The 16,033-nt window shown below is 35.8% G+C and overlaps 1 protein-coding gene across 2 annotated transcripts in view; it reads left to right on the top strand.

Annotated features, from left to right (window-relative positions):
- The window catches only part of LOC127637951 (F-box only protein 31-like), a 28,978-nt gene extending 15,211 nt beyond the window's left edge, over window positions 1-13,767 (top strand). The window contains exons 3-10 of one of the 2 annotated variants that reach the window (XM_052119225.1): window positions 1,231-1,317; window positions 3,306-3,382; window positions 3,715-3,882; window positions 5,763-5,837; window positions 5,983-6,092; window positions 6,435-6,588; window positions 8,811-9,160; window positions 9,575-13,767. In XM_052119225.1, coding sequence (XP_051975185.1) covers window positions 1,231-1,317; window positions 3,306-3,382; window positions 3,715-3,882; window positions 5,763-5,837; window positions 5,983-6,092; window positions 6,435-6,588; window positions 8,811-9,160; window positions 9,575-9,797 — 1,244 coding nt within the window. In that variant the 3' untranslated portion in view covers window positions 9,798-13,767. The remainder of the gene's footprint in view (window positions 1-1,230; window positions 1,318-3,305; window positions 3,383-3,714; window positions 3,883-5,762; window positions 5,838-5,982; window positions 6,093-6,434; window positions 6,589-8,810; window positions 9,161-9,574) is intronic. The other variant, XM_052119226.1, reaches the window with a different exon arrangement.
- The last annotated feature ends 2,266 nt before the right edge of the window (window positions 13,768-16,033 follow it).

Here is a 16,033-nt window from a genome sequence, read left to right as displayed (position 1 = left end):
TTCCTTTCGTGAGGCAATGCTGTTTTTTCATGAGATTTTCTGAGAAATTTATGTAGCTGTTCATACTATGTTAATCAGTGCTTTAATATATCCGATGTAGTGCTTACTCCACTTTGCACATGTTAATATTGTTATAATCAGTATAAAATGCAGTGTTTATTGCACAGTTCCTTATTGCTCTCTGCTGCTCTGTTACTGGGATGGTGGGGTTAATGTACATTGTGTATATATAATATACACCGATCAGCCACAACATTAAAACTTTCCTGCCTAGTATTGTGTAGGTCCCCCTCATTCCACCAAAAAAGCACCAACCTGCATCTCAGAATAGCATTCTTAGATTATATTCTTCTCACCACAATTGTACAGAGTGGTTAACTGAGTTACCATAGACTTTGTCAGTTCAAACCAGTCTGGCCATTCTCTGTTGACCTCTCTCATCAACAAGACATTTCCATCCACAGAACTGCCGCTCACTGGATGTTTTTAGTTTTTGGCACCATTCGGAGTAAATTCTAGAGACTGTTGTGTGTGAAATTCCCAGGAGATCAACGAACGGTCAAGAGTTTCACTTAATAAAACATTAGATTTTGGTTTGTTTCTAACCTTATTGTATTCCTTCAGAACAAGACATGAGTCACATACAATACTTATATTAGGCTTGTGAATTTGACTTTTGTGTCCTTTTGAAGCTTGAAGAGGTGGCCACTATAAACTGCCATTGTGTGAAATCACTGACCACAACTTTATTTCACAATTTCTCCCTTTGTGTTAAGAAAAAGAAAGAAAGTCATATAGGGTTATAACAACACAGGGGTGAGTAAACAATGATTGAATTTCCATTTTTGGCTGAACTAATCCATTGTAAAAATGTTTCTGATTTTAAGTAAATGAATCGTTGAAAAGACAGCTTGAACCAATTTACATAAAGCAATCAAGCTTACCAACTCTTATCGCCATTTTTGATATTGACATTATTTCTTATGTCGTAACTCATATTCGTGAGTCACAAGACAAGAAAGGATCCACTCTCTTTAGGATACTTAATGGCCCAACATAAAGCATATTAAAATCTCGTGAAATTTCACGATCTTGCTTAATTTGACATTGTTACAAAAATCATTGCAAATATATGATGAATATTTGATGTATCACCCAGCCCTTACTAGCACACAGTGTCTTTTGCTTCTCTTATCTTCCTGTGGCACAATCACCTGCGTACCCCTCCAGGTGTGAACCCGCAGGTGAAGTCGGGACGCTTTATGAAGCTCCTTCCTGATTATGAGCATATGGACTATCGGGACGTGTACACACACTGTATGTACTGTCCATGTGTGAAGGCTTTGTGGTGATGGAAACACTTTACTGTTGGTTAAAAATGGTCTTTGCTGCTGATCTGAGAAAGTTTCACTTTAAAGGGGTCAAATCGCAAGAAATCACATCGGGCTGTGAAAACGTACTGTAACTTTCCGAACTCAAAACTTCCTCCCCAGTCCAAAAAGAGCACTTTGATAATAAGCTGCAAGACCTTCTCGTTCCAAACAGCTTTCTGATGTCAGCAAGACATTAACACATGGCCATCCACATTTACACGTCAACCATTCAGCAAAATGGTTATGATAAAATTATAACATTACTAACATTATAACTGGAATTCGGGGGGGGGGGGAAATAAATTATTATAAATAAATCGATGGTTTGAGCCCTATATAATGGATTACGGTTGAATCCCAAGTAGTATACTTACTACTTATTCTTATGCTGGTAATGTGAAAGTACAGTACATACTTTTGTGGATCAGATAAGTCTACCACTACATGAAAATTGCATCTTGATGCTACAGACCCCAATAGCTAAATGCATTACTTTTGTTACATTATGAATTTATCTAGCTAACTTGACTACCTTAATGGAATGTTTCAGGTTTAATACAAGTTATACTCCATTAACACCATTTGTGACATGCTGTTTTATTTCCACAGGCAAAAATTACAGCTTGTCCCTATATTTGTAAAAATAAGCAAAAATCGTATTCACAGTAATGCTCTTACAGTACCACAGAAGTATATGGGACAAGACATGGCACTATAAATAAACAACAAAATATGCTGTTTCAAAGCAACTAGTTAAGTTTAAAAACATAAAATGAGTCTAGTTTGATAAAATCTCTTGTTGACCTTGTCTGTGCAAAGTTATACCATTTGTTCAACTCCTGTCATGACCATGCAAAGTCAGAAAACATGGTAACTTTTTAATACCAAGAAGGGACTGTTTACATGGAGCCTAGAACAATATTCTTACCACTTAAAGGAAGATCCAGACAATTTTACATTGTAAATAACAGTTTTTGAATGGAATAATTAAGCACTTTCACAAAAGTATGTGCTGCACATTTCTGCTTTTAAACTGTCCTTATATCCTTTCCTCATAGACTTCCATTGTAAGTTCTTAACTGTATTATTTATATATATATATGTATATATATATGTGTGTGTGTATATATATGTGTGTGTGTGTATATATATAAATAAGTGAGAGAATGATTTTCTTTGGTTATTTTGATCGTTTTGAACCCAGAACATTCCTTTAAGGCTCAATCCCAAGTCGAATAGTTTTACTACACACTAAAAGTACTTGCTTCGCTGCTGATGGGAAAGTACATTTTCTTTTGAGCACGTAGTAAGACCGTACACCACTATGGGATGGGCAAAAAACATTTTTGGTAAAAACACCAGAAATAACATTCCATTCTGGCATCTTTGGCAAAAAGTTTTCAACATACTCTATTAGGACAGATAGTATGCAACTATTAGACACTCTTAAGGGTGGATAGTATGCCATTTTGGATGCAGGTTTGATTTGGCTGGAGAGAGTGAAACTGATCTGAGAGCAGCATTTGACCAACTTCTGTCGAGCTCTGCGCACGCCTGGGTGTCCTGCATGTGTGTGTGATAGACACAGGATGGCAAGGGGTGCAAAAGATCGCAGCTATGTTAACATCAACTGACTGTGTGAGATCATTCATGTTTAATTATTACAGGTGTTACAACTACATTAAGAAATCCAACAAGGATACATATGATCCCCTCTAAATGTCAGAATTATTATTTTGTTCATAATACAAGTTGTTGCATGGCAAATATGTGTCATATACTCATACACTATACATGAATTAATGCACCATGCAGCCAAATGCTCTTTTGATATTCTCATTCCATCTAACATTTCTTCTGAGCTTATGTTATTCATGCTGTTTGCTACTTTGGGACATTTTTGTATCTGTATGTTTTAAACTTGTTTTCCAGTGCTATATCCATATAGACACATCCTTGGTCTTTGGCAGCCTGATATAGGACCCTATGGAGGACTACTGAATGTGGTGGTAAGATCCTGCATTATAAACAAAAAAACTCTACTATAACCATGGGTTAAATCCAGTTTTCATAATTTGAGTATAAAAATGCTGATGGGACGTACCTTGATGCAGATGGGCAAGTAATTTTGAGTTTACCTACCATGCCAATAGCATAGTTAAGTTAGTATTAATCTAGTATCACCTATACTAACTACATTTTTAAGTAACATGAGACTAGCTCAGCTTTTTTCGATTCATCATTTATAATTCCTGTGATCTTTTATATATCAACTGATTGTTCTACATTTAAAAAAGATTGAACATACAGTATGTTGTTGTGTATATTTTGTCTGTCTCAGGTTGATGGGCTATTCATTATAGGCTGGATGTATTTACCTCCCCATGATCCCCGTGTGGAGGACCCCATGCGTAGACGGCCTCTATTCCGCATTCATATGTGGGAGAAAAATAAAGCTGCAGTAGAATGTATGTACGGCCATAAGGGCGCTCATAAAGGAGACATTCAGGTAAATGCCCTGAGCATATTATTTAAAACATCCAATCGTATTATAGTGTATATAACTTCCATAACCATTCTTCATCTTAGTGATGTGGTAGTTTGTCTGCGCCAAGCACTTCTGTTTTTTTACTAATATTTGACAAAAATCCATTATCGAGTTTGTGTGTGTGTGCACGCCGCTTTTTCTAATTTCTTTAACCTCAGTCACAGAAAGCACAAGTTGTTGTCTCTTTCCATTGCCCTTTTAGCAGATAGTCTGTTTAAACAGAGCCACTATAGGTACAAGGTAGTCAGGGGTGGGTAAAAATATTGATTTCCTTCTTTTACTCTATGCGCAACTCTCCATTACAGTTAGAGGTTGATTGCAAACAAATGTCACACTTAGCAACTAAAATGTATATATTTGGCAACTGACTGGTAAATGTTTACATTTCACTCACCAGTAATTGTGTAGTATAGTGGTGGAGTGTTCAGCTGTGAGACCCTTTCACTGCGTGTTAAGAGTAAAAGTTGTTCCGTGTAATGTGTGTCCAAAGACGAGATTCATGCTACCCAATTGACATTGAATAATGTCTCTTTTAATACACTTTCTTTTCTCTACACTCAGTTGTTGATCAAAAACAACAAAAAAAGATGAGAGAAAACCATTTGAGTTCTCTCTCGTGCTCCTTAACAGACGCTCTTTACAGAACTGCTTGTTTCTTTAAAGAGACAGTAACGGTGTTAGCACATGTTCAACAAATCAATGTTAATACTTGTAAATAATACTAATTATGTCATTAAACAAAAATAATGTATGCCATATACTATCATATTTAATGATTGAATACATGGATTTGTTCATTTTTAAAAAGACAACATGTGAACAAAATAATTAAAAGCTAATAAAATATAATTAGTAAAATTGATATTTTCATATATCAATTAGAAGGTTCCCTGTATAATTATCAGCATTAGCTTGGAGAGAATTTCTTTCATGTGTAATCAAAAAGGGACATTATCACAAATATGTCGGAATCTGTATCAATACCCATCCCTAGTAGTTCCCAATGAATGTATACTCGTCTCAAATTATGTATCATTTCATAGCACAGTAATGTACATATTCATTTGTTTAGCATGTAACTATCTCTCTTTTATAACTTAATAATAAGTCTGCATATTATTTTTATATTCAATAAAGTATATTTCATCCCCATCATTATTGGATCCTTGTTTCATGTTTTTATTTGTATTAGTTTTATTGTGTGCAGTGCATAGACCTATTATTGTAATATTACAGTTCACTTGCATTGTTCATCGAGGCTGTAAATTGTAATATACAAATAATTAAGCGTCTTAAGTGTCGTATCAGCCATATCACGAGTTTCATCTCTTAAATTTGGGATATATGTATGTCCTACAATATAAACATTGATGTGTGGTGGATAAAACACTTGTTCATATCTCGGTTAGAAGTGTTTAATGGAATGACATAATATCAAAGTGAAAATGGCACATCATGACTCCGGCTCTGCAGGTGAATATCTCTGTGCAATCCCAAGCAAAGTCCAGGTAACCCAAAACCATGAGATTCATCCGTTTACTGACGTAAAACGTTCTTCCGCAATATATTTGCAACTTTAGGTTGAACCACAGATGCTGCTAGAGACCTAAAGTTCCATTGTGCAGCTTTAAAGATACTGTAAATTAAAAGAATGACTGGTTTTGACAGTAGTAAGATATTTCTTATTTTCTGCTATTACATTTGAATCTGTATTGTATAGGTATTGTATACAATTAAACATTATAGTGTACAGTGTAATTGTACTTGATCATATAGGGATTTGCTTAAACTTTGTTAAAGGTTGCCATCATTTCACATAATTTTGCAAATGTTTTTACTAGACTGTGAAAAAGGATGAATTTTCCACCAAATGCAACCAGACAGATCACCATCGTATGCCTGGAGGAAGGCAAGAGGTAGGAAACTGGTCTTGTATAGACATCTTTTGTGGCACTGTATATGTATTTCAGTTCCTAATAAATAGCAAATATCTTTTCAGCAATGGTTGGGTTGATGAACATTGAGCCCCAGGTGTTTGTGTGTGTGTGTATTGATGGGTAGGAGTTCAGAACATGGTTGGAGGAGGAATGGGGAAGAACGTTAGAGGACATTTTCCATGAACACATGCAGGAGTTGATCCTCATGAAGTTTATTTACACCAGCCAATATGAGTAAGTCTTCTACACAATCTTTAACTCAGTCAATCAAATGAGCTTGGGAAAGAACATTTCATAACCAGTCATGTATTCTTACTTTTATTCGATTCTCATGTAGCAGGCGAAGGTAAATACTTCGATATTGAAACTTATATTTGTACCCAGATCAGTATCAGTATTGGGATATTTTAAATAAGAAAATTGTGTAATATAAGGCAACTAAACTGGTTCTCAACCAACATTTTCATTATAGCAAAGATGAACGTGCAGTTTCATTCTGCCAATTACTTTTCCAGTAAATTAACATTTATTATTATTACTGTTTGACGTGTTTTTATTTTTATTTCCTGCTTTCAGTAATTGCCTAACATATCGGCGGATATATATGCCCCCGTGCCTCCCTTCAGACCTCATGCAGCCGGGCCTCTTTAAAGGGACGTATGGCAGCCATGGCCTGGAGATTATTATGCTGAGCTTCCATGGCTCCAAGGCTAAAGCCACCAAACTTACTGTAGGTTTCCAGTTTTGATTCTTAGTAGAGTTTAGCTGAAATTATTAGAAAAATATTATGTTTTTTTTTTTTTTCTACAGCTAGAAGACTCTTAAGAGATTTGTAACTTAAGGAAAATTGAAATTGTTTTTCCTTAAATTAATATAACATCTACAAAAACTCTACAAATGTGATGTGGCCATGTGCCCCTGACCACCCCTGAATGTGATTTGAGTGATCGTATTACATTGCCTATTTACATCTGTACTTGGTGCTGTTTTGGCTGTTCACCTTCTCACTTCTGTTCTTTTTTTGGCTAGTCATCGCCTCACGTTTTGGCTGTTCATCTCTCTTCTGCCTATTTACATCTAGTGTAGTTCATCTCCAAAACTCTGTGTTGTGTTTTGGCTGTTCATCTTCTCACTTCTGTTCTATTTTGGCTAGTCATCGCCTCACGTTTTGGCTGTTCATCTCTCTTCTGCCTATTTACATCTAGTGTAGTTCATCTCCAAAACTCTGTGTTGTGTTTTGGCTGTTCATCTTCTCACTTCTGTTCTATTTTGGCTAGTCATCTTCTCACATTTTGACCTTTCATCCCCTCTCTTCTGTGTTTTGTTTTGGCTAGTCATCTAACGTTTTGGCTGTTTATCTCCACTCTTCTGTGTTATGTTTGGCAATCATCTCCTCACATTTTGAATGTTCATCTCACTTTTGTGCTCAGTTTTGCCTGTTTATCTCCTCCCTTTTGTATTTGGTTTTTGCAGTTCAATTGCTCACTTTTGTGTTCGGTTGTGGCTGTTCATCTCCCTTTTGGTCTGGTTTTGGGTGTTTATGTCCTCACTTCTAAGTTCTCTTTTGGCTGTTCATCTTCTCATGTCTGTGATTGGTTTTGGCTGTTCATCTTCTCCAATTTGTTTTGTTATTTCTGTTCATCTCCTCCCTTCAGGGTTTGTTTTTTGCTGTTTTTCTCCTCCCTTCCGTTTTCAGTTTTGGCTAGTGTTGTCAAAAGTACCGGTACTTTGGTACAAGTCGGTACTAAAATAAAAAAGATGTAACAATACCAGTGTTTCTGCAGTGTCGGTAGTACCAAGAACCGACTCTGTCTGGTACCAGCATGCAGTATGACTGACACGACAACTTTAAAATGATCACAGGCTTATTTTGAATGTGTTCTCTGTTACTCCTTTTACACTGAAATGGGCAATTAATCCAAGTGACATGTCCTAATGTGATGAACTTTATTTATATCGCATTTAAAACAACAGAGTTGACCAAAGTGCTTCTCAGTAATACAATTTTAAAACATAACATTTCAAAATTACCACATACACAAACACCAGTAATCTAAAATACAAACACTCCAAAACGGTGTCCTGCATTTCATTTGGCAGACTCAAAGGACAGTGTAAAGAGAGGAGATTTCTGACATGAATTTTCAATGAACGCACTGGGCCTGACATGAACTGTTTATTCAGAAAAAATGTGAAGCTTCCAGCAAAAAACATGTCATAATAAAAGCACGATTCAAAATAAAAGCTAGATGCTTGAAATTGAAATATATTAATACAACTGTATAGTAAAATGTAATATTCTCTGTAGTAATAATGATAACAACAACAATAATTAATACATTTATCACAAGCAAGACAGCTGTTGATAAAGGTTTGGCAAAAGAAAATGCTGTTAAAAGTTATATTTTCACTTATAAAAATGAAACAAAATATTTAAAATAATTAATTGATTAAACACCATTTTGATGATTAAATTAAAATGTAAAACATGTTCTGGAAAATAATCATTATTGAACTATAATTATTCAAATGATTATTCAAAATAACTAAACTTATGTGTTCAATAGCACATTATCATATTTTTGCTGTTGTATCGAGAACTGTAAAATTTCACTGGTATCGGTACCGACTACTGAAATTTTGGTAACGTGATGACACTAGTTTTGGCTATTCATCTCCTTCTGTGTTCAGTTTCAGCTGCTCATATTTCCTCTATGTTCAGCTTTGGCTGTTCATCTCCTACTTTTTGGGTTTGGTTTTCGCAGTTCATCTCCACATTTCTGTGTTCCTTTTTGGCTGTTTATCTCCTTCTACTGTTCATTACATCACTTCTGGGTTTTATTTTGTCTGTTCATCTCCTCACATCTCTATTCGGTTTTGGCTTTTGACTACCTAACTTCCTTGTACTGTTTTGGCTGTTCACCCCTGTTGCCTTACTACTATGTCTTTTAGGGGGATCCCAATGTCCCAGCAGGTCAATTGACATTAGAAATTGACCTGAACCATCCTGTGCGTCTACCTGACCTGGAGCAGCAAAGGAACATGGAGGAACTGTCTCGTCTGGTGCTAGGGGTGCATGAAGAGGCCCAGAGGGGTTTGCAGGGCCAGGACACACCATCAGAGGGTGCAGAAGCTGGCCCTGCTCAGGGGGCTGAGGGCTCCGATGTAGCTCCCCCTGCTGGAGCAGAGGATGTTGAGCCTAGAGCTGGTGCCTGCAGTGCCCCACCTGAACTGCAACCTTTTGTACTGCCTCTGGGAGTCATGGCCCGCAATGAAGTGTACCCCCGCACCTGTAAGATGTGGTGAGTGTTTTAATGCAATAATTCTTTATATTTATGTTAATCAATTTTTATGAATACATTAACACATACAATTTATATTCAAGCTTGGGGGAAAGTGTATATCTTAGATCCGATTATTGATCACCATTGTTTCGTAATTTTTCATTACCATTTTGCCTTCATTCATTTTAAATGGTTATGTGGCTTTACTAATACATTTTTAAAGATATAAATATTCAATTTAGACCCTCAATTAATAATTTTAAAAGAATGAGCAAAAAAAAAAAAAGTTAATGCAGGTTAACATAATGCTGTATATTTAAAAGATTTTTTTTTAATAGTTCACAATTCCTTTTAATGCAATTTATTTTAAATATTTACTACGTGGAATAAATGTAATGTAATTTTAATCTGGATTATCTTTATACATTTCAGTTTTTATGGGACAGGCCTGATTGCTGGCCACGGCTTTACAAGTCCAGAGCGTACGCCGGGTCTTTTCGTTGTGTTTGATGATGACCATTTTGGCTTCATCTGGCTGGAGCTCAAGTCCTTCAGTCTCTATAGCCGACTGACAGACCAACTATCCCACGCTCAGGCTCCCAGCATGGATCACTTCGAGGCCATGCTCCGCAACATGCAGTCCTGGACATCCTGATAGCAACCTCACTACTGTACTCCACTGTTTTCATCAGGCTCATAATACTATGGTATTCAGATTACGTTCTTTAAGATACCCCACACACAATCATCAGGGACCTCCCTGTTGATGCACACACACACGCACACACACACACACACATTAGAAATGGGTATTTTATTCATTTTGTGTACTTGAGTACTCGATAGATTAACAAAGTGGCATCTCTCTGCTTTTTATTCAGATTACAGTAATTATCTTAAACTTAAAAGTTAAACTTTTTAATGAGGGAAAGGTTATTGAGTTCATAATATTGTATGACCATATATTTTAATTTATTGCCATTATCTTTTTTTTTAATACATAATGTTTTTGACGCCTTTTCGTATAATTTCAAATTCAGTAAAAGTATTCTCAGGCATGATCATGATCGATCCTTATTTTCACTTCATTTCCGAGTACTGGTGCCCATCCCACACACACACACACACACACACACACACACACACACACACACACTCCTGCTTGCATTAGCACTGGTATATTTACAGTGGCATGCCCATACATGTTGTATTATATTAAGCCTTACCAGCTTTTTAATACATTTATTTTTTTAACCTGAAAATGGTGATGAGGATGTCGTAAAAGTTAACCCTCTGAATCATTACCGAGCAGTGTTTTGTCCCCAAAATGGCTTTGAGGTACTGCCAAATCTGTCTACAGCAGGGTTGTGTGCCATTTAGAATTGAAGAATAAGGAATTTAGAATTCCTTAATTTGAATTTAAATTGAATTTGAGTTAAGGTAGCAAACAGGATGCAGAATTGAAATTTTAGTTTCAGTAGAATTAAAATGGAATGAAATCCATAAAACTACTGTGTGTACTTTTATATTACATATTTCATGATATTATTAGCCAATGTCTGAGATGCCATCTATATACATTTTTATTTATATACATACATTATTTCATTATATTTAATATATTAACTTTTGTTTTATCAGGGATGTCCCATTATTGGTATCGGAATCGGGTCCTATCCCACGATCATGTACTTGAACTCGTGCCCGTAAAAATGCTCTGATACCAAGAACCGATACCATCTGACATATGCCATTACATAAACATCCAGTGCACAAATTAAAATCACGTTATGTCCTAGTGAGATTATTTAACCTCAAAATCTGTGATTTAATGAGATAAATATATAGTTTATATGGGCTTCAAATGTGAGTTTGTGAATATGTGAAGCCGGTGTTGTGCTGACATAGACACAAATTGCTCATACCTTTTAGAGATCCTTGACTCATACACGGAAAACACCATCATGAGCATCACACGCTCTGTTTATAACAGATGACAGTAAACATAGTGCAAAGTCACTTTTTAGCAAATACAGACTACATATTTATTTAATTAAATAGCAGCCTTTTGCAGTTTAATAATCACTTTGAGTGACATAGCGACCATCTTTTCCAAAGTGGGAAACGTCAGAGCTCCGTGGTCACACAAACACACAAAACACTTCAAAATAAAAGCTCTGCCAAAATAAAAGCTCAGTTTATTTAAGGGAAAAAAGAAAAACATTAATAGATCACTACTGTATAGTTGTGTAATATTCACTGTAATACTAAAAATAATCGTAATAATAATTATATATCAATAATAACTATTATATTCAGGAATGTGCCGATACTATCGGAATCCGGTCCGACACTGCGCTAATGTACTGTTACTCATACTCGTAAAAATTATTTGATACCAAAACCGATACCATCAGACATACGAATGTCATCACAAACAGAGTACATACTTATTTACTTAAATAGCAGCCTTTGCCGTTTAATAATCACTGAGTCACATAGCAGCGGACTTCTTCGCTGGCTTCTTCTTTTTCTGTGAAAAAGCCGGTTTCTGCGTGACCGGCTTTTCCGGTGTGGGAAGCTCGTCATAACATTAGAGCAGAGATCTTCTAAACTGAGATTTAAAAACATCCACATTTTTACCACAGGATAGAGCGTAACGGTCAACTAGCGTGTTACGGCAGTAAGTCACAGTTTGCGGATACCATACAAATGAATGGGCGGAGCCTTAAACCTGTCGTAACAAAACAGTAATTTTATTGTAGCCAATGCCACACATATTTCACTGAAAAAGGATTGTTTGATGCAATATATGTTGAAGATTAGCAGACAGGTGGTCAATTTATTAAATGATGAGCCGTTTCCTCACAAAAGCAGTTTATTCAGTGTAATGAAGCATCGCCGCCATGACATCATTAAAAATACCTCTTCTCTCCTTGCCAGTGTACCACCCATAGAATGTTTATGGGACTGCTATTTTAGGCTAAGCTTTGAGGCTCCCCATATAGAAGGCTTCTGGTCAGAGCTACTTGGTCATAACAACACAGAAACACTTCAAAATAAAAGCTCAATTTAAATAAAATAAGTATGACAGATATGTAACATTCACTGTTATACTACTACTACTACTACAACTAATAATAATAACAAATCAATAGTAATTGTATTATATTTAAGCAGTATCTAACATCTGTGATGCTTTGTAGTGCAGCACTTTATTTGATCAAATATAACTTCAATGTATTTTAGATTGTGCTGTGAGGCTCTGAATACAGTATCATGGTGAAAATGAATAGTTAAACTTTCATTTGATTAAAGTTTTAATGATTTTATTTAAACACCATTTTGATGATAACATTTTAATAAACTGTTGATATGCAGTTCAGAAAAAGAAAAAAAAAAAAACGTAGCAGACTGTATCGGCAAGTACCCAAAACAAAACAAACAAAAAAAGGATTGGTACTCGTTCTCGGTCTCAAAAAAATGGTATCGGTGCATCCCTAATTATATTTAAGCAATATCTCAAATCTGTGATTCTCTGATATGCAGCACTTTATTTGAAAATATAAATACAAATTTGTAAAAAATAGTATCCGGACATCCCTATATTTGATGGACTATGATGGAAGAACACTTCATTTATCCCAATATCTTAAAAATGGAACCAAACAACATGAAACAGGCTTACAAGATGAAGACCTTTTCAGACAACCTAGGAAATTATCTGTTCTTGGCCATTTTGTTGTTCTGTTGGACTAATGAAATTCATGTTGTGTGATTGTTGAATTTCTTCGAGTTGCAATTCAAAGTCCAATTCAACAAAATGGGGCCATGGCCAATTCAATTCAAATTCCAATGCAGGATCTAAAACTGAGCCCATTCTTAAATTCTGAATGTTGCCCAACCCTGTGCTGCAGTAGCTTTTAATCGATGTTATTCAATAAATTGTTTCTTCTGAACATATTTTGTTAAATACAGACTGTGCTTTCCCAACATTATGGCATGGAAGTGCTCTTCATTTTTTTGTAATGTTGTCACTGAAACAGTCTTCGTCGCATTTGACGTTGCCCTGTAGTGGACTTCAAAAAGTTAACATTCACACTGATAGCGATTAAATACGGATGCCAAATCACTGTCAAGGAGTTCCTACTTGACTTCCGTGTTCGGCTGTATCAGGAGGTGGATCACGAGAGCTTCGCTGTCTTCAATCCCATTGGTAGTCGTTGTGCATTTGCATTGCTGTTGGGCACGCTAATATTCAGGTTCATGCTAATATTTAGAATGATTTGGATTTACCAATTATTTTATCCATTCTCACCAAAACATGATATGGCTTCATTTTCATTTTTTTTGTCATAACATTTTACAAACATAACATTACAATTTTCACATGATAGTTATTCTGGCCATCTAGCTGTGCAGCTCTCTTCCAAGTGCTCTTCCCTGCGCAGTGTAGACATTCATCAGAGGCAAAATTCCTCTGACTATACTTTTGTATTTCACTGCAGGATTGAAAAATGAAAAAAAAAGAAGAAGAAAAAAAAGAGCAAACTCAACCAGTAATGTAAAGTAAATGTATACCGTATGTACATGCATTAAAAGATATTTAAACATTTATCAATAAATTTGGTCTTTGTTTAAGCGATTGATTGTATGATGGATGAACACATTTAAATATGTCGCCTGTATTTACAACCTCTTAGTTGAGTGCTAATTGTTTTAAGTGAAATATTCTCCACATTATGGAAGTAAAATTGGTATCAAACATTGTTTCATGTTGAATTTTATTTGCACTCCATTATTTAGCATTACTTCTCTCATGTTGCTACTGTGATATAGCCTTGATTATCTTAATGATAATTTAGCAAAACATTATGTCTAATAAATACAGTGGAAAGATAAAGTATGTAAACCTTTTGGAATTAGCTGGTTTTCTGCACACAATGTGCTTAAAGGAATAGTTTCACCCAAAAAATGAAAATTCTCTCATTCACTTACCCTGATGCCGTCCCAGATGTGTATGACTGTCTTTCTTCAGCAAAACACAAATTAAGCTTTTTAGAAGAAGATAGAGCTCTGTCAGGTCCTTACAATAAAAGTACATGGGTGCGAGCATATTTAGGAAGCATAAAAGTAATACATGCGAATCCAGTCGATCAATGAGTGTCTTAAGCAAATTGATAGTTTTATGTAAGAAACAAGTCGACAATTAAAAGTTTTTAACTTTGGGCGCTTCTTTCCTGTGCTCTGATGCAGTTTGAAATGGCCGAATTTCTGCATAAATGCCACTTTTTAAAAGTTAATAACTTTTTGATTATTGATTTATTTTTTTACACAAACGTATCGATTTTCTACAGAAGACATTCATTGATCGACTGGAGTCATGTGGATTATTTTTATGCTGTCTAAATATTACTTTTGGACCGTCAAATTGCTGGCACCCATGTGCTTCCATTATAAGGACCTAACAGAGCTCTCTCTTCTAAAAATCTTTATTTGTGTTCTGCTGAAGTCATATACATCTAGAATGGCATCAGGGTAAGTGAATAATGAGAGAATTGTCATATTTGGATGAATTATTCCTTTAAGTTAACAACACACAAACAATTATAATCTTTCATGACTTTATTGAACACATCACATTAAACATTCACAGTGCTGTGGAAAAGGTAACTGAACCCTTGGATTTAATAACTGCACCAACAACCTCAACCAAGTATTTCCAGTAGTTGCGGATTGGACCTGCACAATGCTGAGAAGGAATTTTGGCCATTCTTCCTTACAGAACTGCTTCAGCTCAGCCATATTCTTAGGACGTCTGGTGTGAATGGCTCTCTTGATGTCATTCCACAGCATCCCTATTGGGTTAAGGTCTGGGCTCTGAATGGTTTTTTAAACCGTTCTATAGTGTATTTACTTTGATGTTTAGGGTCATTGTCCTGCTGCATCACCCAACTTCTACTGAGCTACAGGTGGTGCAGATAATTCGGTAGGATATTTTGATATACTTGGGAATCATTTTTTCCCTTGAAGATGGCAAGTGGTTCAGGCCCCAAAGCAGCAAGGTAGCTCCAAATCATGATGCTCCCTCCACCGTTCTTCACCACTGGGATGTTTTCAGATTGGTTTATGTGCCCTTTTTATGCTAAATGTATTGCTGTGTGTCCTTCCCAAACAATTCAACCTTAGTTTCAACAGTCCACAAAACATTTTCCTAGTAGCGTAGTGGAATGTCAAAGTGGTCTATAGCAAACTTCAGGCGCACAGCAATGTTTTTTTTGGGGTTTTTTTTGGAAAGCAACGGCATCTTTTGTGGTTTAATGTTTGCCATATAGTAGACTCATGAACAGATGTTGACCAGTTCCAAATATTCTTTCAGATCTTTAGATGTCACTCCAGGGTTCTTTTTTACCTCATTGGAACATTCTGCGATGTGCCATTTAAGTCATTTTGGCTGGACGGCCATTTCTAGGGAGAGTAGCCACAGTACTAAATTGTCTCCATTTATAGACCATTTGTCTAACTGTGGACAGATGAATATATATAGCTATTCTAACCCTTTCCAGCTTTATGCAAACAACAATTCTTGATCGTAGGTCTTCTGAGATCTCTTTTGCAGGGCATGCTCCATGTCAGCAGATGCTTCTTGTGAATAGCAAACTCAAAATGTTTGAGTGCTTCTTATAAGTCAAAGTAGCTTTAACCCACACCTCCTGTCTTGTTTAAATAATTGGATTTCTGGTTTGCCAACTCCTGACTCTAGTTAGCTTTTGTTGATATCATTAGCCTAGGGGTTCACATACGTACAAAAACAACACAATAATTTGTTTGTTCATTATTGTATCTTTGATGATTAAACCAGATTTATAGACAAATTTATACATAAATGCG

Source organism: Xyrauchen texanus, chromosome 46, assembly GCF_025860055.1.
Source record: "Xyrauchen texanus isolate HMW12.3.18 chromosome 46, RBS_HiC_50CHRs, whole genome shotgun sequence".
NCBI lineage: Eukaryota > Metazoa > Chordata > Actinopteri > Cypriniformes > Catostomidae > Xyrauchen > Xyrauchen texanus.
This window is presented reverse-complemented; position numbering and strand designations above follow the sequence as displayed.